This window comes from Oryza brachyantha, chromosome 3, assembly GCF_000231095.2.
Source record: "Oryza brachyantha chromosome 3, ObraRS2, whole genome shotgun sequence".
NCBI classification, from domain to species: Eukaryota; Viridiplantae; Streptophyta; class Magnoliopsida; order Poales; family Poaceae; genus Oryza; species Oryza brachyantha.
The window spans coordinates 18,698,925-18,723,110 of NC_023165.2; the positions used below are offsets into that span (position 1 = coordinate 18,698,925).

At 41.8% G+C, this 24,186-nt stretch overlaps 4 protein-coding genes across 5 annotated transcripts; 3 read left to right on the plus strand and 1 right to left on the minus strand.

The window, feature by feature from the left end:
- Nucleotides 1-102: 102 nt before the first annotated feature.
- Nucleotides 103-8,421, plus strand: LOC102705241 (DNA-binding protein SMUBP-2). 2 transcript variants are annotated; one of them, XM_015835825.2, is made up of 15 exons: nt 103-264; nt 353-445; nt 533-601; nt 1,279-1,368; nt 1,454-1,537; nt 1,810-1,974; nt 2,685-2,872; nt 3,047-3,119; nt 3,456-3,509; nt 4,138-4,395; nt 5,021-5,227; nt 5,340-5,443; nt 6,317-6,461; nt 7,205-7,339; nt 7,780-8,421. In XM_015835825.2, exons 1-15 carry the CDS (start codon nt 151-153, stop codon nt 7,951-7,953), a joined length of 1,953 nt encoding a protein of 650 aa, XP_015691311.2. In that variant the 5' UTR covers nt 103-150; the 3' UTR covers nt 7,954-8,421. The 2 variants fall into 2 exon arrangements, with proteins under 2 accessions (XP_015691311.2, XP_015691310.1); XM_015835824.2 differs by lacking the exon at nt 103-264 and having other exon boundaries at nt 357-445; nt 528-601.
- Nucleotides 8,422-11,200: 2,779 nt separating this feature from the next.
- Nucleotides 11,201-14,272, plus strand: LOC102705514 (inositol monophosphatase 3). The gene is made up of 10 exons (XM_006650239.3): nt 11,201-11,370; nt 11,453-11,503; nt 11,691-11,878; nt 11,979-12,063; nt 12,245-12,299; nt 12,388-12,431; nt 13,416-13,484; nt 13,565-13,665; nt 13,755-13,811; nt 13,909-14,272. Exons 1-10 carry the CDS (start codon nt 11,314-11,316, stop codon nt 14,003-14,005), a joined length of 804 nt encoding a protein of 267 aa, XP_006650302.2. The 5' UTR covers nt 11,201-11,313; the 3' UTR covers nt 14,006-14,272.
- An 899-nt stretch (nt 14,273-15,171) lies between these two features.
- On the plus strand, nt 15,172-16,977 carry LOC102705235 (probable cytokinin riboside 5'-monophosphate phosphoribohydrolase LOGL5). The gene is made up of 4 exons (XM_006650238.3): nt 15,172-15,509; nt 15,576-15,704; nt 15,942-16,126; nt 16,231-16,977. The coding sequence occupies exons 1-4, from the start codon at nt 15,222-15,224 to the stop codon at nt 16,631-16,633; spliced, it is 1,005 nt and encodes a 334-aa protein (XP_006650301.1). The 5' UTR covers nt 15,172-15,221; the 3' UTR covers nt 16,634-16,977.
- Nucleotides 16,978-17,183: 206 nt separating this feature from the next.
- LOC102704962 (kinesin-like protein KIN-12C) lies at nt 17,184-22,932 on the minus strand. Its single transcript, XM_040522006.1, has 15 exons — nt 22,567-22,932; nt 22,335-22,478; nt 22,126-22,209; nt 21,900-22,025; nt 21,750-21,809; nt 21,560-21,613; nt 21,377-21,469; nt 20,772-20,867; nt 20,423-20,571; nt 20,080-20,226; nt 19,878-20,007; nt 18,896-19,807; nt 18,727-18,822; nt 17,899-18,648; nt 17,184-17,550 (listed from the first exon to the last, which is right to left on the minus strand). The coding sequence occupies exons 1-15, from the start codon at nt 22,858-22,860 to the stop codon at nt 17,299-17,301; spliced, it is 3,387 nt and encodes a 1,128-aa protein (XP_040377940.1). The 5' UTR covers nt 22,861-22,932; the 3' UTR covers nt 17,184-17,298.
- Nucleotides 22,933-24,186: the final 1,254 nt, after the last annotated feature.

Here is a 24,186-nt window from a genome sequence, read left to right on the forward strand (position 1 = left end):
CCACATGGACCAGGCCTATGTGGCTAGTTTGGTGGGCCCGATTAGTCTACGTGGGCCAGGCCCACAGCGCTTTGCTTCCCCTCTTGTGGAGGTGGTGATGAGTCGGAAGGGGAAGGCGATTACGCCGTCGACGCGACGAGGAGTGCGGCCATGGCGGGGCGCGGCGGCGGCGGCGGCGGGAGCTCCGGGAAGAGCGGGACCGGGAAGATGATGTCGCTGCAGGAGTTCGTGTCCTCCATGGCGCCTCTCATAGACCTGGAGAAGGTACGGGTGTGGTTCGGTCACTCGGTTGGGGGTTGAATGGGATGGTGGTGAGGTGGTGACGCGGTACGGGTTTGTTTGTGCTGTGCAGGCGGCGGAGATATCGGCGGAGTCGGCGACGAGCCCCAAGAGCCTCGAGAGGAGGGGGTGCGTCATGGCCAACCTCAAGTGCACCGACGCCCAGGTTGTTTGCTTCCATTTTTTGCTGCTTGCTTGCAAATTGCCATCATCGTTGTTCTGACCTCGCTGGACTGCTTGGTGCGTAGAGTAGACGGGACTGATGGGGAAGACGCTCCTGGAGTTCCAGCCCAACAAGGGCGACGTGCTTCCGCCTCACAAGGTGAGCTTTCCTTTGCCCTTCTGTCATTTTGTTGCTTGCTGATACCACTCCGGTTAGAAATTTTGTGTAGTATGTGAGTGCAGTTTGTAGTCCAGAATAATTGTCATCTTAAGTAGTGCTGTGGAAACCGGCATTTGCAGGATTTTTTTTCCTTTTATTTAGCAATGTACTAGGCTACTGCTCCATCCATTTTACAATATATGGCGTATTTTGTGTTTCATTAGGATAAGAGTTTGATCAAATGTTACTTTATCATTATATCATTCATGTGGCAAAAATTAGAATTGTAAGAAAGTACTTTCGAATACGAATATAATGATATCAATTGTGTGTCATAAACATTATATAGTAATAGAGTAATCGTTGGTCAATTGTCCTAACAAAACAAAATGCGCGCTATATTTTGAAATAGAGGGAGTAGGTACCAATGTATTGTTAATTGTGAACAAGTAATGTGGTTGTTAACTGATAATGTCAGTTAGATATTGGATTGTTTGTGAATCCCATTGCATCACATCAGGTTTGTCGAGATTTGAACTCTATTGCTGTGATTGGAATTTCTCAGGAGTTGATATGGGAAAGGCTCATGCATGCTTCTTAATTTACTTGATGCTGATTCAAAGAATTTATTTTTTACTGTACCATTGCTGATGGCCACTTATCTTTTTCTTCTCTAGTTTGGAACACACGATGTGGTTGCTCTGAAGCCAAATAAGGCAGATGCTGGATCAGCTGCTCTTGGGCAAGGTGTAGTTTATCGCTTGAAGGTACCTGTCTATCATCTAAGGGCTGTCGAGTACTTAAAGTTTTTGCCTCTGGATTAGCAGTGATGACTGTAATTTGAACAAACAGGATTCTTCCATTACTGTTGCTTTTGATGATATTCCTGAAGATGGATTAAATAGCCCTCTTCGTCTTGAGAAGCTTGCGAATGAGGTATCGCTATATTTTCTTTGCTTTCTCTTGCAACTTTCCTTTTAGAAATTGTACAACCTCCAAGTAATTGCATTAGTATAATTGTCTCCTAATGCCTCTTTGCTTTTACTCCGTGTATGTATTTCTTTATCGTTAGTTGTTACCCCTTGTTGTCTCTTGATGCCTCTTTTTTTTTACTCCATGTATGTATATCTTCATTATTGCCCCTTGTCCTCTAATACTGCTTTACAATTCATTGGACCTTGAATTTTGCATCTCGATGCCTCTTCTAGGTGACATACCGCAGGATGAAGGATGCACTAATTCAACTTAGTAAGGCCATTCAAACAGGACCTTCAGCAAACCTTGTTCCTGTGTTATTTGGAGAGAGTCCACCTATGAGCACAAAGGATGCTGGGAAGTTCAGTCCGTTTAACAAGAATTTGGATGAGTCACAGGTTACCATTTGATTTGATTTTTTATTTCTCTCTTGTTGCAGAATTATGTTTCAGTTAACTTATTCAAATAAGGTGAAGAGAATCAATATCCATTTGGGCCCTGGGGGTGTTTAACAGAATAGTATTATCTGCAGTAGAATTTTCCAGTGCAACTGCAACTGCTTTGTTCTGCTAATCTATTTCAAGTATCATTAGGATTTGTATTATTAAGTACCAGATGATCTGAAATTTATTTAGTGGCAGACGGTCATGATTTTAAACAAATAGAAGAATATATTGAAGTAGGTAAGTAGCACCTAACACTAGCACCCGCAGTTTAGGACAGCAGATTTTCCACATTTTTGGTGTTGCAATATCAACTACATGTCATTCTCACACCTGCTAGTACTGGCTTGGGAATACCACATTCTTCTGACAAGGAAGTAGCATATATTTGTGATGCTTCTGTTGATGGTGTCGCTGTTGCCTTCATGAACCTCAAAGCTAATTGTGTTGGCACTGGTGTTTTCCCTCCACGTTTTTTATTTTCTCTGTAGGAATTGATTGTTTAATAAGAATAAAAATTTTACAATTGATGCTTTATGCCTTTACCATGTATGTCTACTTGTTATATTATTTTTTTTTGTGCAGTTGTTTTCAAATACCAGTTTCAATACGTATTCAAATGAAATAAATTACATTTTTGTGGGATCCATATCTTTGTTCTGCAGAAAGATGCCATTTCGAAGGCCCTCAGGTCAAGGGATGTTTTCTTGCTTCACGGACCTCCTGGCACTGGGAAGACAACAACTGTCATTGAGATAATATTGCAGGAGGTGAAACGTGGATCGAAGATTCTTGCTTGTGCTGCTTCTAACATTGCTGTGGATAATATCGTTGAACGACTCTCCCGATATAGGTTGCTAACAAAATTGTGAAAGATCTTTTAACTCAAACTTTCTATTCCCCTTTTATCTTGGTAATGTTCACCCATTTGCCTCGGTTAACCAATAACTTCGAAAAATTCTCACTATCCTGTCAAAATAAAAGGCGTGTTATCTCTCAATATGACATGTTATTGACATTTTGCTAGAACTAAATTGGTGAGGTTAGGCCATCCTGCTCGATTACTACCCCAAGTGCTGGACAGTGCTCTTGATGCACAGGTATAGCTCACTTTTAGTGCTTCACTTTTTCTCCTCTACTGGGGATTATTAGGATAAAAATGCATGAAGTTTATGTTCCATAATTATTTCATAACAGTTGCTTTGGCTCTCTTTTAATTTTAACTGTTATCTTTATCCAAATACCTCTCATGAAGTGTACCAGCATACACGCCTTTTTTGGCATCTTTAACATCCACTTGACATTATCTTTGTGGTCTATTTAAAATGGGATAGATTTTCTTACGAATTACAATTCCAGCTATACTATCTCTGATACATTCATGCATTCATTTGATTTGGTTGTACTTAATCTGCTTGCTATCTCTAATGAACCAGGTGTTGCGAGCAGATAACAGCAGCTTAGCAGGAGATATTCGCAAGGAAATGAAGGTAATCAGCTACTACATGGTTCTTGGGTTCTTGTATTAAATGAAACTACCCTGCTTTATAGCATTTTACATTCGCATGTGTATCCATATAAGGAACCATCTAGTTAGAAACTGTCATGTTTCCATGTGATGTGAGCCGGCAGAGGCCTGAGAGGCCAGCAATGTGTTTGCAGTGGTGGCGAAGCAGCAAGTGGTTGAGTGGATTGTTGCGGAGAGGGTAACAATGGTGATCACCATTGCCCTCAGATGTTGCTGATCTTCCTGGTGACAATGAGGCTCTGAACGTGCCTAAACTTGACTTAGATTGTTTCTTCCTTGGAAAACTGATACATGCCAGGACTTCTTTTTATAGCCTAATGACTTAACTATAACCGAACAACTTCAAGACAACAACTAACTCAGATAAACAACTCAAAGAGATAACTAGACTCTAAAGTAACTTGAACTGAATTCTGAATATATGTCCTGGTACTGTAGCTTGTCATGCCTTGTTTCTCCTGCACTCCTGCACTGGAACTTGCAGCTGAAGATTTTGTCCATAACACCATGATAGTAATGAAACTGCAATTTCAATCATGGTTTCCATTGTAGTTAGATATTTGTTGATTTGTTCTCTTTTCATCTTTTAGGTGCTTAATAGCAAATTGCTGAAAGCTAAGGATAAGAACACAAAAAGGGACATCAGGAAAGAGCTCAGAACCCTTGCCAAAGAAGAGAGAAAACGACAACAGCTTGCTGTTGCTGATGTGATAAAAAATGCAGATGTTGTACTGTCAACTTTGACTGGTGCATCTTCCAAAAAGCTAGATGGCATTACATTTGATTTGGTCATTATTGATGAAGCTGCTCAGGCACTTGAGATGGCATGTTGGATAGCCTTGTTGAAGGTTAGTAATAACTTAGTTTTAATGTTGCTGCTGGTTTTGACAATGATAATTACTATGGACAGTCATCAAAGATTCTCATAGCATTTGTGCTTTTTGCTTAACACAATAATAGTGTTCCTTTCAATAAGAGAGCACATACTGTTTCACAAACTTTAACCTTTAAGCTTAAAATGTGTCTTAACTAAGCCATCAGTTGAGCATGATCACACAGTTGGTCATGTACAATTTTAAAAGTGCCATGGCATAATAAGAATGCTGCATTAGGAGTCCTTTAGAACAAAGAAAGGATCCTGAGAAAAGTTGGGAAAACTAAATAATTTTCTTGGAAGATAGCTAACCTTGATCTCAGTAGGTTACACATACTTAAATTTGTCCAATCAATCTTGTATGAATGTATGTAAAATCTAACAAGTTCTTATGATGAACCCTGCTCTACTTCACACTCCACATAAAGTTCACATTGGTTAAACTATTTGTGATTGATTAGTTGGCTTCTCTAATTACGCCAGTAAACAATTTCATCACCTATTTTGTGTTTGGCATGATTCAGCAAGCACAGTACGTTGGTTGAATGGTCACCATACTTATTGAGATCAGTCATGGGGCTTCTTGTTTTGGCATACAGGGTCCAAGATGTGTTCTTGCTGGAGACCATCTTCAACTCCCTCCAACTATCCAAAGTGCTGAGGCTGAGAAGAAGGGGATGGGAAAGACACTCTTTGAACGCCTTACTGAAGCTTATGGAGATCAAATTACATCTATGCTCACTATCCAGTACAGAATGCACGAGCTCATAATGAATTGGTCATCTAAAGAACTTTATAATAACAAGGTGCACTTTCCATTGTTGTTTGTATGCTAACCACCAATTAGGTAACTTGTTTTCAGTATTTTTCTTTAGTCCATAATTTTCCTCACGTCGTTTCTTTGTTTCTTCTACTCAGATTAAAGCTCATTCTAGTGTTGCTGATCATATGCTTTATGACCTTGAAGAAGTAAAAAGATCTTCTTCCACAGAACCGACTATCATACTCATTGACACGACAGGGTCAGTATTCTCCTATGGTTGGCCTATTCAATGTGTTCATTTTTTAATTGTTTATGGTTTGAACCTTGGCAACTTTGCTTTGCTCGTTGCTTTCTTTCCTTCACATGACAATGTTGGCAAGTTAAAACGTTGCTTTCTTTCCCTCACTTGACAATGTTGGGAAGTTAAAAGATAGAACTAAGGAATTCACTTCAAGGGGATGTTTCTTACTTTAGACAATAATTAGATAAAAGCAATGTTGTCTGATTGGCTGATCGAACCTGATCGCCATGGCACCGATCAGGTCGATCAGACCGATTAATCGTCGATCAGACCGATTGATCGAGTCTGATCGGTACAGTACTACAATCTATGCAGTGTACTAGTGTGCAATATAAAATACAATAATAGAGGAATTATTTGACAGTTAGATGGTAATTACCTTTGAGCTTTGTTGTTTGAGGTGCCCATAACTCCAGATTCTAATCCTATACTCCATATATTTCGAAGAGACTAAAATTCTAGTCCCATACTCCATACTAAAATTCGACAAGACTAAAGATTGCCCAGCCCAACTCAAAACTCCAAAGTCACATGCTGATCGGTTGATCGCCACCCCTTCTAATCGCCCGATTAATCGGACCTAATCGCCGGCTAATCGGACGATCAGGTTTCTGATCGGTCTGATCATTTCGAATGGCCTAATCGAGGTCAGGGGACCGATCAGCCTGATTAATCACGATTAATCGCGATTAATCGGACGATCAGATAACACTGGATAAAAGTAATGTTTCAATGTCTGGACATCTTTTGGCTGATGAAAAAAAGGATATTTGCTTTACCAACATCAATGTTTATTAGGTACAGTTCTAACACTCTCAAATAATCATTTAGATGTGACATGGAAGAAGTAAAAGATGAGGAGGAGAGCACTATGAATGAAGGCGAGGCTGCAGTATCCATTGCTCATGCCAAGCTGCTTGTTGAGAGTGGTGTTCATGCATCTGAAATTGGAATAATTACCCCTTATGCTGCACAGGTTTGCTCCTATCTGCTCTGAATATTACCAAATAATTCTACAGTGATTTGCTCAATAAAACAAAACAGAACAAAATAAATGTGTAGTGAAATTATGTTACTAGTCTTTCCTCTTAGTATTGCTGAAACCATGTACAGCCAAAAAATTTAGGGAAATATCCACTTTACGAAACTATTCTATTGGACCACTTAACCTACTAAAGTTTTGTTCTGCACTTTCATCTAGCTTTACCTCCTGAATTCTAAAGCCTTATAGATATTAGTACCTGTTGGAAATATTAGCATTTTTCCATAAGATTTAATCCAGAAATAAACAACGTAAATCATGAAGATGATATAGACAGTAGAAAACAAATTACTCTCAACACAGGAGATAAACCAAATAGAAATGCACCATTTGAAAATAGAAGGAACGTGCATGTCTATCTCATTTGTGTATAGAAGCAATCAAAACTTTAGTTGAGAAAGCGAAACAAAACATACGGTATAGCCACAACAGAAGTAGAGCTAGAACCACCATTGCTGTTGATGTTCCCATTTCCATACGGTCCCTCCCGTACTGTATTAAGAGAAATCATCGGTTCTTGGGTGTTGTTTATGGCTCATCCTTGTCTTTTTCTTTACTCCGTTAACCCCTTATTTAACTCTCAGCCTGCAATTCATCTCCCTTGGATTAACTTATCGTGCCTCCTTCATGGCATTGAAGTTTATAGGACTGATTCATTGAATGGTGTGATCCCTTAGGTAACCTGTCTAAAGATGATGAGAAACAAAGATACTAAACTGAAGGACTTGGAGATATCAACAGTTGATGGGTTCCAGGGTAGGGAGAAAGAAGCCATCATCATTTCAATGGTCAGATCCAACTCAAAGAAAGAGGTAAGCTCCCTTCCACTATCTTCCTTGGTGGGTGGATATCCTATGTAAAATATTCAGTTGTACCACATGAATAATACACATGGATGAGGATTTGATTGTTACTGGACGGTTGATCCATGAAATTGGCATCTGGGGACACTTCAACTCTAGGAAAATGTCTAATCACTAAAGATATGATGTGAGCGACCTGTAAATATTGTGTGCAGCGATGCAAAATATCTCATTATTGACACATTGTTTTTAAATAAAAGGATTGCCTGATTGAACTATTGAAATAAGAATTCCTAATTCCTAAACATATTTAGTACAAAAAATGGGAATCTGCGTGGGCTTCTCTGATGCTGTTGCAGTGTTGCAACTGCATCACTTGGACCGAATCAGAAAATTTTCTATAGTATGGACTGACTACTGGTCTGACCTTATGCATTTACATTTTTCAGGTTGGGTTCTTAAGCGATCATAGACGGATGAATGTTGCTGTAACACGAGCCAGAAGGCAGTGCTGCCTAGTGTGCGACGTAGAGACCGTAAGCAACGACAGATTCTTGAAACGCTTGGTTGAGTACTTTGAGGAGAACGGGGAGTACTTGAGTGCATCAGAATACCAGAGCTGATGACTGGGGGATGTTAACCCTTAACCATGATAGCCCATGCTTCTCCCATGGAGGCTCCTCCAACTGATGGTAGTGAAGATCCAACCGATGCTTGCGCTCGAAACAACGTGCGCTTCATGACTGTTGCCAAATGGCCAAGGGAGATGGTGTTTGAATTTTATAAATTGGAACAGATCGCTGTGAAACTGAACAGATAATTAAGCTTAGGAGCTTCTAGACTTGACTACTGCCTGGCCCTGTTCTGCTATCCAATTCTGGCTTTTGTCATTTTTTCTGTCTTCTGCAGCACATGGAAATGAAACTACAACTCAGTTGTTTTTGTTGCAGTCTGTTGTAGAACACTATTCATCTATATGTAAAAGACTAAAACATCTAAAAACAGTTTCGATGAGCAAAAATCGTCCATAAGGATGATCCATCGTTTACCCAACCGTTATAAACAGCTACCAAAATTTGAACATTATAACTCAATTTAGAACTGATTTGGTGGCTTTTTTCAATCTTAATGTCTTTTCTAGTATTTGTATATTGGTTTATGGATGAATTTAAATAAGACTAAAACGTTTTATAATATAAAATGGATGGATCAGTAAACGATTATAACAGTAAAAGAAGTTGACTGTATTGCATGTCTGCGTGTTGCATCTCATATATCTTGCCTTTTTTTTTTTACATCTTAAACACCAAGTGGCACCTGTTATGGATTTAGATTGTGCCATAACCACATCTCATGATGCAAGCCGTGTGAAAAAGCGAAATGATTAATCCAATGGGCAGGTGGTAGAGAGCATGGTGGCGAGTTGGAGTCATTAGGTCCTTGGAGCAAGTAGAAGGGAATGTGCTAATGCCCACATCTAAACAATCTCTAAAGTGGTGCACTGAACATCGGGAATGAGATGCCCAGTCCAGGTGGTGTACTCACTTCGTTCCATCATGGAACGTGTGAACTTAAGAAGAGAGGGAACGACCGCAATATGCCTTAATCCCAAAAAAAAAATAGAATATGCCATGATTCCCTCTAAGGAAGATTCCGTAGAAGATGCCGATGCAAAACACAAATGTCACAAAGCGGGACCCTAGCTTTTAAAAACATTCTTTTTTGGCAAATGTTCCCACGAAAGTTTGGATGATGGTAAAATTTGGAAATGATCACTTAAGAAAGTGGTGATTTTCTGAATATCGGTTTTAGATTAACTCATACATTTTGTTACTGGATAGAGATGGCATTTTACTTTTTTTAACACATTTTACGTATGTGGTGTGGCAACGTGCCAACGTGGATGTATATGATGTCCTCTATGTTCACTAAGTAGTGTATTTCCTCTTGATCTTGTATCGGTGTCTTGTGGTAACCTATCTCCTTCAATGATAGTGAATTAGGACAGAATTGATGGATCGACACCCGTGTGCTCGACTTCACCAAATTCAATCACCTCTTCCCCCCGCAGACCTCCTTGCCATTGATCTCATCCTAATTCTTGTGCTCCAGTGCTCCACCACCACAACCACAACGAAATCATCTCATCATCATCCGTGCACCTTCCTGTTATACCGGAAGATGAGATAGGGTCAAACAAGTTGTTGGTCATTACTAGGAAGAAAGTCGGTCAAGACTGACCACCAATTACTATGGGCTGCTTCAACAAGGTGGAGTGGGGATTGGTGTTGCCCTTCTGCTTCTGCCTCTCCACCTTTGACTAAGACCTCTAGTTGTTGCTCGGTGATGTGGTGCATGGTTTGGCCGCCACAACCTTATTAGCATCTACATTGTCACCTCTCTCTCAACCGTGAAGGCTGACCATGTTCTTCCCATCCACATCGACCTAAGAATTTCGCTCGACATTAGCTCGAGATCATCACAAATATTTCCTATCCTGCATGCACCATTCCGTCGACCACACCAAAACTTCCTCCTCTTCTTAATATGCTTGTTGGAGTTTGTTGTGTCACTAATCACATGTTCTATGATGCATTGGTGCTGTCGTGGCTTAGGAGTCCATGCTAGCATATCAACATATCATGTAGACTAAGGTTGCGAGAAAGAAAAATAAGTTATTTCCTTATTGGTATAATAAGCGTAGCAATAAATTAAAAGAGGTATTTGAATAGTAGCCCCCAAGTTCTTTAAAAATAGTAGACACGTATAAAATAATCCTATTTGGTATAGCTTTAGATCCTGGATCTATTGTAGAGTTTATATGGTCTAAAATTTAAATATTGTCCATAAAAGAAAAAAAATAGTATATCCATAAAATCCAGAGAAATGAATCTATAGCTAGCTTTGTTATTAATGTAATAATAATCCAGATAAGATACATGAATATATACCTATGAATATATCAAGGTTAAAAACTCACGTATCCAAAAGTATACCATACTGTCACCGTCATCCTTTTGCTCTTGTTACACTTGTAAGCTAAAATTTGAATATTTAAAAGGGTGATTATTTGGTGACATATTTATGAGCAAAAAATAATTTATGAATAAAACCTTTATGTACGTGTTCTTCGGGATCTTAGCCAAACCTGGAAAATAAACTTTGGTAAAAAAACCTAACATCAACCTAAATTTAAGGTTAAAAATTCAAAAATTAAGACTTATATGAATAAGCATAACTGAAAAGATAGGTATAAAAAATTAAATTTTATTATTGATTTTTTATCGTACTTGGACTCAACATTTAGCTGAGCGAGAACGCATATATATTATTAATAATAAATTATATTTTCGTTTGGACTGGGCAAAGTGGCTCGGACTGGACTCACTGTGGCCCTGCCGCAAAGATCGTGTGCCCTCGAAGCTATGATTCAATCCAATCAACCGTCGTACTTATATAATATGTTTGGTTTCAGGTTGGGATGGAACGAAACGAACTCATTCCTAACTCGGTATGGTTGGTGGATAGAAGAGATGAGTTAGACCCTAGAGAGATATTCCTGATCTAACTCATTCGACTAAAATGACCGGACCGATACATCCTAAGCCGACCATGACGTACGGAGAGGGTACCTATTTCATTTATTAAATTTATTTAAAATATATTACTTATATATATAATTACTTTAGATTATCCATATATTAATCCTATTATTAAATATTTTATGTTGGATATGAGAGGTTGACCTTTATCCTACTTCATAAAAAAAACAGATCAAACCTATCCCATCTTATCTTTAAAAAAAAATACTCTAACTCACTTCAACTAAAAAGAAAAATATCCTCCAACTAAATAGAAAAATAAGACCAACCCTGCCCCCGTAATCCAGACCCATCCTACCTGGTTCGTAACCGAGCGGAGCGGAGGAGCCACCAAATTTCTCCTCTAATCGTAGTTGCGGCGTGAGATTGGGCGGGGAGCGCATGGCGGAGGAGCAGTTCCTCGCCGTCGCGGTCGACGCCGCCAAGAGCGCCGGAGAGGTACCTACGCCTTCCTCCCCCCGCCCCCCTCCCCCCACTCGATTCCTCCTTCCTAATCTCCTGGGTTCTTTCATTTCCGCAGATCATCCGCAAGGGCTTCTACCAGACCAAGAATGTGGAGCACAAGGGCCAGGTCTCTCCTCCTCCTTCTTCTTCTTCTTCTTCTTCTTCTTCTTCTTCTTCTTCATCCAATCCTCCTCCCGCCGATCTCGTCGCGTTCCTTTTTCGTTCCTTCCTCTGATGGTGGAGTTGTTCTTGCCATGGTCTGGTCTGGAATTGGGGTTTGGTGACGCCGCCGCCGCCGCGCATTGCGATTGCAGGTGGATTTGGTGACGGAGACGGACAAGGCCTGCGAGGACCTCATCTTCAACCACCTCCGGAAGCACTATCCGGACCACAAGTTCATCGGCGAGGAGACGTCCGCCGCGCTCGGCGCCACCGCCGACCTCACCGCCGACCCGACCTGGATCGTCGACCCCCTCGATGGCACCACCAATTTCGTCCATGGGTATAATGATGATAATAATAACCTAAATGATAGCATTCGATTTTGAGCAGTTATGTCTTTTATTTTGTATTTTGTATGAACATGGTACATATACTTGCAGCTTCCCTTTTGTGTGCGTCTCAATTGGTCTCACCATTGGGAAAATTCCCACTGTCGGAGTGGTGTACAACCCCATTATGAATGAGGTAAAGCAGATTTTTAACTTCATTTATTTCAAACGTATGCATTGTTGTTGGATGGAAGGATATAGACTATTTCTCTCCATCCATCCATAGAAAAATGGCTTAATTCCTTCATATATAGGACTTATTGTTCAGGTACCAACTGAATTTTCAAGTCTAATTTCATTGTTACCTTTTCATCTAGCTTTTCACAGCAGTTCGTGGAAAAGGTGCGCTCCTCAATGGTTCACCAATCAAAAGTAAGTGCTATGTTTTGGTTAAAACTGGGTCCTGATGTGTTGACAGTCAACACAGAACTTAGACATCTTTTCCTTCTCTAATGAGCAGCTTCTTCTCAAAACGAGTTGGTGAAGGCCCTTCTGGTAACAGAGGTAGGTGCTTCTATCAAGAAACATTCTATTATGTCTAGATAAATTGAACGAATATTAGTTTGTTATGATGATATATATGTGCCGAAAATTCCCGTAAGATTTCATCTCAATAATGTAGTTTTAATAAATTCATTTTTACTGCATTTCATTAATCAGTATAAGAAGTCAAATAACCTAGATATGGTCACTTCTGTCTTCACAGAAAACATCGTCCAACAAAGTTCATTAGCTCAATTGTGCTACCATACACTTGCAATTTGTTGAATGCTCATATTTGGCAACTATTTCTGATGGATAAACTTGAAAACATTATTTACTCTCCATACTTCAAGAGTTTAAAAACTATATAATCAAAAGTTAACTTGTGTGACTCATAAAGTTTTGGGGGTTTGTGAAATCTCTTCATATTCTAGGTGATCCCGTTCAACCTGGATTTAATTTAATATTCCACACTCAAGTAATTAGGTTGATTGAGATTATCATAACTGTATCAATTAATGCTTAGTTAATCATGTTGACTGGACTTTTTGGAACCCCCACATTATCTCTTGAAACAAAAAATTAACATCTTGCTATTAGCAGATTAATCTATTTTTAAACATAGGCTAATTTGCCTATTTCAGCATGTCAGGCTTTCTGTTGGAGTATGTGCATCGATATTTTCTCTTGTGGTACCTATACCATTATAAATGTGTAATTCATGCTACCTTGGAGAAAATGAGTTTCTTGTGAGCCCTTTTCTACATGACCGATCCCCTTTGTACGTGACCAATGGTCAATAGGCATACTTCACATAGTACATTGTTAGATATCTGAAACTTGATTTGTACTGGATGGCCAATGGTGGTGTGTGCCTGGCTGCCTGCTCAGCATACAATACACTTTGTTAATAGGCTATATCAGATATGCGAGTTCCAGTTTCTATATTTTGAATGTCATAATATTAGTGGAAATATTTGACCAATAACCTTGCCAATTGAGCAGGTGGGAACCAAAAGAGATAAGGCCACTTTGGATGATACAACAAACAGAATCAACAAGTTGCTATTCAAGGTAAACCTGCATCGATATTTTCATGAAATATGATTATAGGCCAACACATTAGTGCCCTAAAATGGTATTCAATATTTCAGATTAGATCCATACGGATGTGTGGCTCGTTGGCCTTGAACATGTGTGGAGTTGCCTGTGGTAGGCTTGATTTGTGTTATGAGATTGGATTTGGTGGCCCCTGGTATGGTTAAATTAGTTAATATAAATGCACTCTCTTGTTAAAAATCTAAACTACCTAAACCTCTTTTATTGTCAATTCTCCACTCTTAGGGATGTGGCTGCTGGAGCTCTGATTATTCAGGAAGCTGGTGGTCTTGTTTTTGATCCGTAAGTTACACTGTTTAGAATGGCATGTTACTGATGCTGCTAAACATAGCACAATCAGCTTGAGTATCTATGATTGATCGGTCATTCTGGCTTGTAGGAGTGGTGGAGAGTTCGATCTGATGGCACGAAGAATGGCAGGATCAAACAGCTATCTGAAGGATCAATTCATCAAAGAATTGGGAGACACAAGCTGAACAAGATGTCCATCAATATGAAGTAGAATAAGAACATAAGATCTCCCTGCCAATTTTATTGAGGCACAATTTTTTTTTAGTTGTTTCTGCATAAAACATAACGCTTCTTGCAGAGAAGTTTTCGACGCAGTATGGCATCGTATTATTTTCAACATATTTTATATGTGGATGCGGATATGTTTCTCTGTTGAAAGCCAGAGCAATTATCCAGACTTAGATAACTGGTGTATTGAAGTAGAATAGAATACCCAGAATTTTGAACCAAAAGTCCTGATGACCGATAAGCTGTGTATTTTCCCCTCGTTATTTCATCTCATATGAACATTATGCAGAAATGCAAACATAATTGTCAGCTACAGCTAGTAGAATAGTAGCAGGATCCTACTCTTGATGTGCAATTGATTTGCTCAACTTTTTTTAGCACGGAAATAATGCAAGTTGGAGGGATGCAAAACAAAGGAAGATGCGGCTACATTGCTAACGTCCTGTCCTATACACAAGTATTGTGAAATACACAAAAAAAAAACGCATAAATTGAATGAAAGAGAGAGAATCAAAAGGAAATTTTTCATTAGGTTGGGATTCTTGTTAATTTCTCTAAAATCTATATGTATGGTGCCATTCCTCAAAAGTTTTATATGATTTGGAAAGCTCCGATCCTTCGATCTTAAAAGACCATATATATAGTAAAAAAAATTTAAAGATCATATATAGTAAAAAAACTATTTCATCCCTTCCATATTAAGATTTTCTGGGTTTCACCAAATTCATACATAAATTAATATTTAATGTCGTTGATTCTTTTATACACGCTTGACTATTCATTTTATTCAAAAAATTTATATAATTATTAATTATTTTATATTATTTTATTTATTATTAAATATATTTTTATACATATATATATATATATATACATATTTTAAAAAAATTGAATTGAACGAACGGTCAAACATGTCTAGAAAAATCAACGGCGTCAAATATTATTTAGGGACGGATGAAGTATGTATTAATGTATATGCTTTGTAGATATATTTAGATTTATTAACACATGTATATAAATGTAGTTAATATTAAAAAGGTGGAACGGAAGAAATATATAAAATTTAAATCCGACAAAATTACAAGCCAAATCTTTTGATTCGAAGGGTCTGTGTTAATTAGCAGTGCTGAGACTGCGTGGCCAGTGACAGCCAAAGCCGGAGGGACAGAATCCATGGCGGCGACGGCGGCGAGTTTGGTGGGAAGCGGACTTAGCTCCCAGCTACGGCTCGCGCGTTCCTCCAGGGCCGGCCGCCTCCACCGCAGCTGCTGTCCCCTCTCTTCTCTGCATCCGCCATGGCCGGGTCAGGGTGCCCCGCGCCTCGTCAGGAGCAGCGGAGGCCGGCCATGGGAGAGCGCCGTGGCCGCATCCGCGAATGCCCCGCGGCAGCAGCAGCAGCAGCAGCTAGGGGAGCATGAGGCGGCGGCGGCCATGGAGCCGGAGAGGAGCAGTCCCCGTGAGGTAGGTCATCTCACCGTCCTCTCTTCTCCTTCCGTTTTTGGCGATTGATTGGTTTGGTGTGTGCAGGTGAGGGCGGAGATGGCGAGGTGCTTCGACCTCGTGCGCCGCCTCGGCCGTGGCGCCGTCTACCTCGGCTCCTCCAGGGTGCCGGCCACCCACCCCCATTACCTCCAGGCCGCCGAGCTCGCAAGGGAGGCAAGTACTCAACCACCTCCCCTTTCCTTCTTGCTAGTTTCACCATCCTAATGTTCTTCAGCTAGCACCATTTTCACACTCTTTTCACCGAAAATATACACTGCTGTAAATTGGTGGTGAAAAAACAATGGTAGTACTGTAGCTCATAAACATCAGATTGCACTAGATTTCGCTCAATTGCTACGAGTGAACATCTGTGTGCCAAATGATGCTCAACCTTCATCACATTTGCAACAGATAGCTAGTCTGCTGGACTGCACCACATGGTCCGGAGCCGGTCCAGGTTTGATGGATGCTGCTACCCAAGGTGCTCTCGAGGCAGGCAAGCCGGTTGGCGGCTTCAAGATTGGCAAGGAGGCCGGTGAATGGACAACCTCCAACTTCCACCCTTATCTGCCATCAGAATCCTATCTCACCTGCAGGTAGGGGGATCTTGATCATACAAATTTAGCCTGATTGGGATTTGGGAAAGCTTAGCATTGGTACGTGCGTGCATGGAAATCACTTTGGTCTAGCTGGATTTCAGGTTCTTCTCTGCGAGGAAGCATGGCTTAGTCGATGCCGCGATGCGGAACTGCCCTACTGATAGAACTGCTGTGATTGCATTGCCCGGTGGGATAGGGACCATGGACGAGCTTTTTGAGATGATGACGCTGATTCAACTGGAGAGGATCGGTTCCACGCTTCCAGTCCCTTTCTTGCTTCTCAACTATGATTCTTACTACTCCAAGCTTCTTGAGTTTCTGAATGACTGCGAGGAGTGGGGCACCGTTGCACCAGGAGAAGTGGCATCACTTTGGAAGGTTTGCAATGGGAACCATGAAGCTTTGGAGTACCTGGCACATTTCTACAATGTACCTGTTGCTGAAAGAAATTATTGCGTATCGCCTCGGTTGAATCAGCAGAGAACTTCACACACCGCAAGTTGACGAAGACATCTTTGGGTGAATTTGTTCATTAGGACTTTTCACTCCATTATCTGCAGTGCCCCCCAATTATCTATACTACTTTAAATGTCTCTAATGATGGTGGCACCCCATTACTTTCTATGGTTATTTTGCAAATTAGCCCATGGTATTTCTTGATATTATAGAATAGTTCATATTTAGCTCAAACAAATGATATTAGTATAGTTGATAAAAAAATCCTATAACATTTTGTAATACATTTTCATAGCAAAGCATGGATATTTTGCTAGTTGAGATAAACTTATACAGGCCAATTTCAGTCCGATGAGGGATGCAATAAAAAGTTACACTGTTGCTCAGTGAATTCAAATCCCACATTACTTATCTCAAGAGGTTTTAACCTGCACAACTCAATGTATGAAATATTTGCAACTCAAGAAAAAAAAAATCAAGAACTTTGCAAACTCAGTGAGATACAAATGGCAAATACAATACTCATACAACAGCTATTGATGCAAATTTTACCCAACCAGAGGGCAGGCATAGGAGAATAACAATCTATTCGTATCAATGTACCTGAACAAACATAAAAGCAAAAAAAGAAATAGTAGACCAAAGCAATGCACATTCCCAATTTGTCAACCAGTCTCAGTTGACCCGACCCTTCGAGCAGTCATCATCCAGGCTCATTCGTATGCAGATGTAAACGCAGCCCGCCAAGACTGATCATCGTCGCATGCAGACGCGGCGGCGGCATGGTTGTACTCCGGCACATCCTCGCTCTCCTGGCGGTAGAACCCCCCCAGCGCTGACTCCGGCAGCCGGCTGTCCGCGAGGAAGTGCTTCATCGTCTCGATCTCCATCTCATGCTTCTTCTTCATCTTCTCCAGCTGCTTCTTCAACTTGTCGTTCTCTTGCTGCATGGCTGCACTCATCTCCTGCAGTGCAAAAAACCCGAAAGCAAGCAAAATGAAATAACAACATCCATGTAGGTATGGTGCTTTACACTATACAGCACAAAACTAAGGGGTGATCATCTGACTTATTAAGGAAAAATGACAAATGACGTATTTGCAAATAGAAAATAATTTATGAATAAAAATTTTATATTCGTTTTTTTAAGTATCCTAAAAGCCAATAATAGAAAATAAACTTCGATAAAGAAAACCTTAAAATCGACTTTAAATTTAAGGTTGAAATTTTAATTATTGGCTTATAAGCATAAATAGAAATAAAAAGATGGGTTGTAAGTTAAAAAGAGGTTTTCTCCAAGTCTTTGAGCAAACCTTTTCTTGTGTGGATGCCTCCTCTGCCTCTCTCAATCTGACAAGAAGTTCTCCAGCAGCATGGACAGCTTCAGCTGTGTCGCGGAGCTGGATGCGGAGTCTTCTGTTCTGCTCTTTCAGCTGCGCTCTTTCCTTCTCGCGGTCAATCCTCACCGTGGAAAGCTCTGCTGCAAGAGCAGCAGCGAAGGCCGTCCCGCAGCCCTTCCTGCCTGCCTTGGCAGCTGCTCTCTTCACCTCGGAGATGCCTTCCATTACACGGCGGTGCCTCTCAAGAAGATCATTGTACATCTCCTGGAGCTCGGCATAGTGCTCAATTATCCTGGCGTGGCCATAGATGGCTCGTTGGAGGGCATCATCCAGCTCTGCAGTGCACTTCTTCTCGTTGCTAAGCTCCATCTCTGTTTTCTCTGCATGCATCCGGTTTGATTCAAGATCAACTCTCAGCTCTTCAGTTAGCGAAATCCATTTGCTTTCGGACTCCATCCACTTCTGTCTCTCTTTGTCTAGCTCATATTCTTGATCTGTGCTGCCATTCCTTATCTGTTCCAGAAGGCTATCATTTGTATATCTGTCTGCCTGTTGTTTCAGCTGATCCTTCAATCTCTGAATCTCACTAAGAAGCTCTTCCCTATCATTCACATTTAGTGACATCTTACTGTCACCAACCTTGGCGTCATCCGCTAGTTCTGTTGTGGGTTCAACACCATCTGAATTTTGAGCATCTTCTGAGCCCTTCTTATATTGGTCAACCTGCAATTTTACATTGCAAATGTCAGGAAAAGGGATATTATGCCTGAAGCAAAATGTTTAGTTCATCATGTTTCATACCAAATTGCTCAGCTCCTTGATCTTCGCTGCTTGTTCTTCACATAAAGCTTCAAGTTCAACCTCTCTCTTCGAAGCAGTTGTTGAGTCGTTGTCCTCCTGGTTGAAGTAAATATTTTAAGCATATGAAAAGATATGAATAAGAGTAGATGTTTGCCATCAAGTGATATACCTTAACTGAAGCATTAGCTGATTCATTAGATATCGCACCAGTGGCTACTACTATCTGCTTTTCTGTATTTATGCTTTCTTTTTGGTTCCCATCTATATCCATCACTTTCTTGCAGGATGAACACAGGGCAGAAGAAGTTGCTCCTTGATTCACTGGTGACGCCAGAATTCCTGAACTGACTTTTGCAACTGATTGATGGGGATTCAGTGCAAAATGATCAAATGAAAGGCCAACAAATGATTTTCTTGGGGCTTGGTTCTGTTCATGGTACTCCATAATGTGCAAGCCCCGTTGGAGACTTGCAGCCAGTGAATCAGTTGGGCTAAGCTTGCTTGACTGTAAAGAGGAACGAACTGCACTTTTTCTGGACACTTCAACATTGCCATCGCCCGGACAATCAGATACACTAAGTTTGCTTGGTGACAGCCCGGGTGAGGTTATGCTTTTTCTAGCCTTGCTGTGAATCTTTGGAGATGAACACAATGTAGGATCTTGCATTGGTGACAGGTGTGGGGAGGCACTAACTGATAGCAAAGATTTCCTGTCAGACAATAGATCTTGGTCTTCCTGAATAGGGCCTTCATAATCATCTATTACAGGCTGATCATCTTCTTCACTTGGTTTTGGATTCCCCTTAGAGCAAGGAGAGTCATTTCCACTCTCGGCATCCATGAAATCCTCAAAAGTGTCTTCAGATGAGGAGTGAAGCTTTCTTATTTGGTCACGCAGTTCTTCTACATCCTCTTCATCCACATCCATCTCTTCCTCTGAATCAATTTCTATGTGAGGCAAGATTAGAGAGCGATTGAGACTGACTCGCAAATTATGCAGGCTTTCACGGGCATTCTGTGCACTGAAATACCCATTCTTGCAGGTTCCAGTGTCTCCGGATTTTGTTCGTATGAGTTCATCCTGCAAGTGATAGAACAATTAGGAGGTGCCAGTAAATTGTTGCCACATGCATCTGCTGCTAAGGCAATACCTTCAACTGACGTATTTGATCGCTCAAACCATTAACATCATCTTCTGATATCTCATTTACCACGGCCTTGTTTGGCATGAGCTTTGCTCTCTCACCGAATCGTAGTGTGCTCAAAGTCCCAGTTCTGCACCTGCATTCCCAGTGACAGGAATTTAAATGGCATAATGAAATATATATGGTTATGTATATGAATAGAAAATACCTGTGTTCTGAAGAAATGGAACATAAGAATGTAACCCTTGAATTTCCACCTAGTGTATCCTTCAGCACATGCGTCAAACAGGATTGCTTGTGGGGAGAGTCGTCTTTCTGGGTCTCTGGTGCTTCTGATAGAATATTGACGAGTTTCCTGAAGTATTAATGTGTCGGTCAGTATCTGGTTACATGTTTAATCTCCAAAGAAAGCAGTTAGCTGGAGTGTGAATAGATTAAGAAAGAGAAACTGATTAGCATGAAAAAGAAGCATTGAAGATATTTCAGTGCTGAAAATTGTGCATGAGATATTAAAATTTCTGCCAAACAAGCCATCATATAAATTTACACACCCAAGCTTTGACAGGGACTTCTTAACATGTCTTTCTTCTCTTGTACAACACTTGCTGCCACCATCAACTTCATCAGTATCAGGACCAGCAAGATCAACAAAGGTAATTCTGCTAGTCCGCGAGCTGCTGAAGCCATTTGATGAGAAACCCTGTAATTTGGTTGAAAAAATTAAATTCACAAGAATGAATATTTGCTAATCAATTAGTGGAACTTTAAAGATAAAATAGAAAGACAAAAACAGCATACTGATTTTCTAAGTGCTCTGACATGATTATTGCACTAACAGACACCAAATATAACTGGCTATGAGGTATCCAACAACAGAAAAAAATAAGATATTTAATTTACCTTGCTCCATGCTTCAATAACACAAGTGAATATGACATGAGAACGTGAACTTTTCAAGTTCATGCTGGTGGTGCCAACCTTTCTGTTTGAAAGGCCCTGTATATAAAAACAAGGTAGTGGCTCAATTATCGGAAATACAACATGAAACAAGCAGTTTTAAGAGAGCATGAAACAAACGCTTGTTAGAAGTAGTAATGTATGCTATCTAAACAACCGTTCAGCTTGTTATCAAGACAAGGGGAGCTCAAGCAGAAGTCCTGGTTTTGATCCTCATCAATGCAGAGGTGAAAATAAACCCAAGTTTTAAAAGCAAAGTAGAAAGGGCAAATTCTTTTTGCTGGTCTTATAGGCCAAAATTGTCCCACTGATGTGAACTTATAGTAGAAACCAATTTCGGGTTGGGTTGGTTTTATTAGCATCAGGCAAGGGAACGAAACAATCATGTAAACAGCTTATATAACTGCTAGCATTTTCCCCCACATAATGCTAACTAATTCAAGCACGAAATGCTAGCATTTTTTCCAACATCATGTAAGCGGCTGAATAACTGCTATTTTAGTGCATCAACTTACTGAACAAGTACACGGATAATGCAGTGATTATACCTTTATTAAGATCTGATTGATGTCCTCAACCGTTGACACATACTCATCGGTCAAGTTCTCAACAAGGATACCATTGCCAGCATTCTCTCTTATCTAAAATAATGGAGTTGGATAAGTTTACTGCAATCCATTAGCAAACGCCTGATGCAGAGTTAGTTTTCTGCTCTCAAGATTAGAATATACCTGAAGATTACGCTGAGATGGATCCAACAGGTCATTAATCTGCTCATTATATACCTGGAAAGTACAGTGCAAAATTGCATAATGTCAGATCTGGAACATTGTTAAACTAACTTAAGTTCAGGAAAGAAAAAAACGTATATTATATGCGTTTTTCTGTTCAACTGAGTTCGAGCAGATGAGTGGTACTCACCTCAAGAAACGAGCACCGGCATTGGTAGCTTGTCTGTTTCTCCGGTGAGCTCTCTTGCCTCTGCATCAGAAAAAGAACAGCAATGAGACCACAGGAAGGCACAGACTTCAGTCGAATTTCTACAGTGGCAGATGGCAGAAACGCCCTTACGCCTTGGATTTTTGCAAAGAGGTTCTGGAAGACGCGAGGCACGACGCCCCTGTCGGCGTGGTCGGAGCTGCTGTCAACCATGGCCGCGAGGGCTCCCCACATGGTGTACGTCTTCCCCGTGCCGCTCTAACCACAATTCGAACACACACAAAAGCAAAGCTTCAGAGGCAGTACCGCAAGGAAACCCACGACTCCAAGCTGAGCAGCAAGGAATGAGAGGAGCTACCTGGCCGTAGCACACGAGCGATGAATTGAATCCAGCGAGGGCGCTCTCAATCATGGGCACGCCGACCAGATCGAACGCATCCGCCTGCCAAGGAACGCCCCAAGATTAATAGGATTCGTTTTTAGGAGCACGCAGAATTGGAGGAAGCTTAGCTTCAGCAAGGACGAGGACGACGGAGAAACGGGGATATGCTATTATGCTGTGGTTACCTGGGAGGCCCGGTCGTCGAGGAAGCCGTCGACGGCGAACAACCGGTCGCCGACCGCGACGGAGCATGGGGAGGTCTTGCGGACGAAAAACAGATCCTTGCCATCCACCGGGCGGCTCACCGTCGGCCGCACCCTCACCACGACCTGGCACGACGCTCGCGCATCAGCAGAAAGCTCACACAACTTCACGAGGGGAAGGGGATTTCGAGTGATCCGGCGTGCGAAACTTCACCTTGACGGCGGGCGCGTCGTCGGCCGGCGCCGAAGCCTGCTCCTCCTCGGCGGCGGCGGCCTTCGCCGGAGCCACGGAAGGAGCAGCGCTGCTCGGGAGGGGCTTCGACCGCGGCGACACGCCCGGCGTCGAGGAGCTCTTGGCGGCGGGGGACACCGGCGGCGACGCGGCGGCCAGGTTGGGGTGGAGATTCTCCTGGTCGCCTGCGGCGGCGGCGCCCCGCGGGGAGGCCACCGCGAACGCTGAGAGGGACCGCGACGCCTGCCGCTTCAGGTTCCGCCTCAGCATCTCCATCGCTGCGCACCGACTGCTACGCTACTACTGCCCCGCCGGCGAGATCGAGATCGAGATGGAGATGGGAGGAGAGGAGAGGAGAGGAGAGGAGAATAGGAGGAAGGAGACAGGTGAAGAGGGAATTGTAGCAAAGCAAGATGCGGGTGGCGATGAGATGAGACGGTTGCCCGTTGGGATTCAAAATAATTTGAAAGGCCGCCGCAGGAGAGAGAAGAGGAGAGCGCTCGATCGGGGGGAGGGTATCACGTGATGGACGGTCAGATGATCGCCGCGTCACTGGGGGACTGCCGTCCCCTTGCGTGGACAGCGCGTCGAAACTAGCCGTTGGGGAGCGGGGTGCCAAAAAAAGGTCAAATCCGGCCATGCGTCCGAGGAAAGGAAATATAGGGGGCCTAATCGTAGGCCATTATTTTTTTAGAACCCTTGTATAAAAAGGTGGCGTCCACGTCTATTTTCTTTCAGAATCCAGACTTATTTTCGGAAACATAACCAATCATTTGGAAATTTTTCAGAAATATTTAGAAACAATATCGATATTGGAATTTTTTCTAAAAACAAAAATAGATATATTAAGAGGACTATTCGCCGGAACTCGGAATCGGTTAAAAACTTTTTGAAAATTTTACCATAATTCCGAACAGTAGCCTCAATAGAAAATGAGCAATTGGCCCAACCGGTCAGGGCAGCCCAAACGTGAAAAGTTGAAAGCCTGTGAAAGCGTGTCCCTAACCCTAGCCGCCACTTCTGGTTGCCTCTTGCCTGCCAGTTGCCACCCATGCCCATGCATGCAGAGTGCGTGCCCTTGTCGTCCAGACCCCTCGTCGCCCCCTTTTAGCCCCACCGCCCCTTGCTAGCCCGTTGCCATGTAGATCCCACGCCACCCCTTGGGTGCTAGCCTCGACGCCGCTAGCTCCCGACACCATCCCTGCCAGCACTAGGCGCCGATGTCGCTAGCCCAGCGTCGCTCTCGGCCAGCCCCCCTCCTACCGCCGGCCCTGCCTTGCCTCCCCCGATGCTGCCCATGCCTCATCGCCCACTACGTTGGCCCTGTTTTTATATTTTGACAACATTTTGATAACATATTCAATCCGCTTCGTATTCACTCCATTTTCGTTTTCGATATTGCTGATTCCGTTTTTGTATCCGGGGTTTACGATTCGGTTTCAACTCCGAAAAAATGGAAATGGTAGAGGTGGTTTTCGTCCAATTCTGAGCTGTTTTCATCCCTAGGTTAACCCCATCAAATATCACATTTATCTAAAAAGCACCCAACAATTTCGATGAAGGATATAACAAACCGTCCTAACTCTTCTAAACGTTTAATTT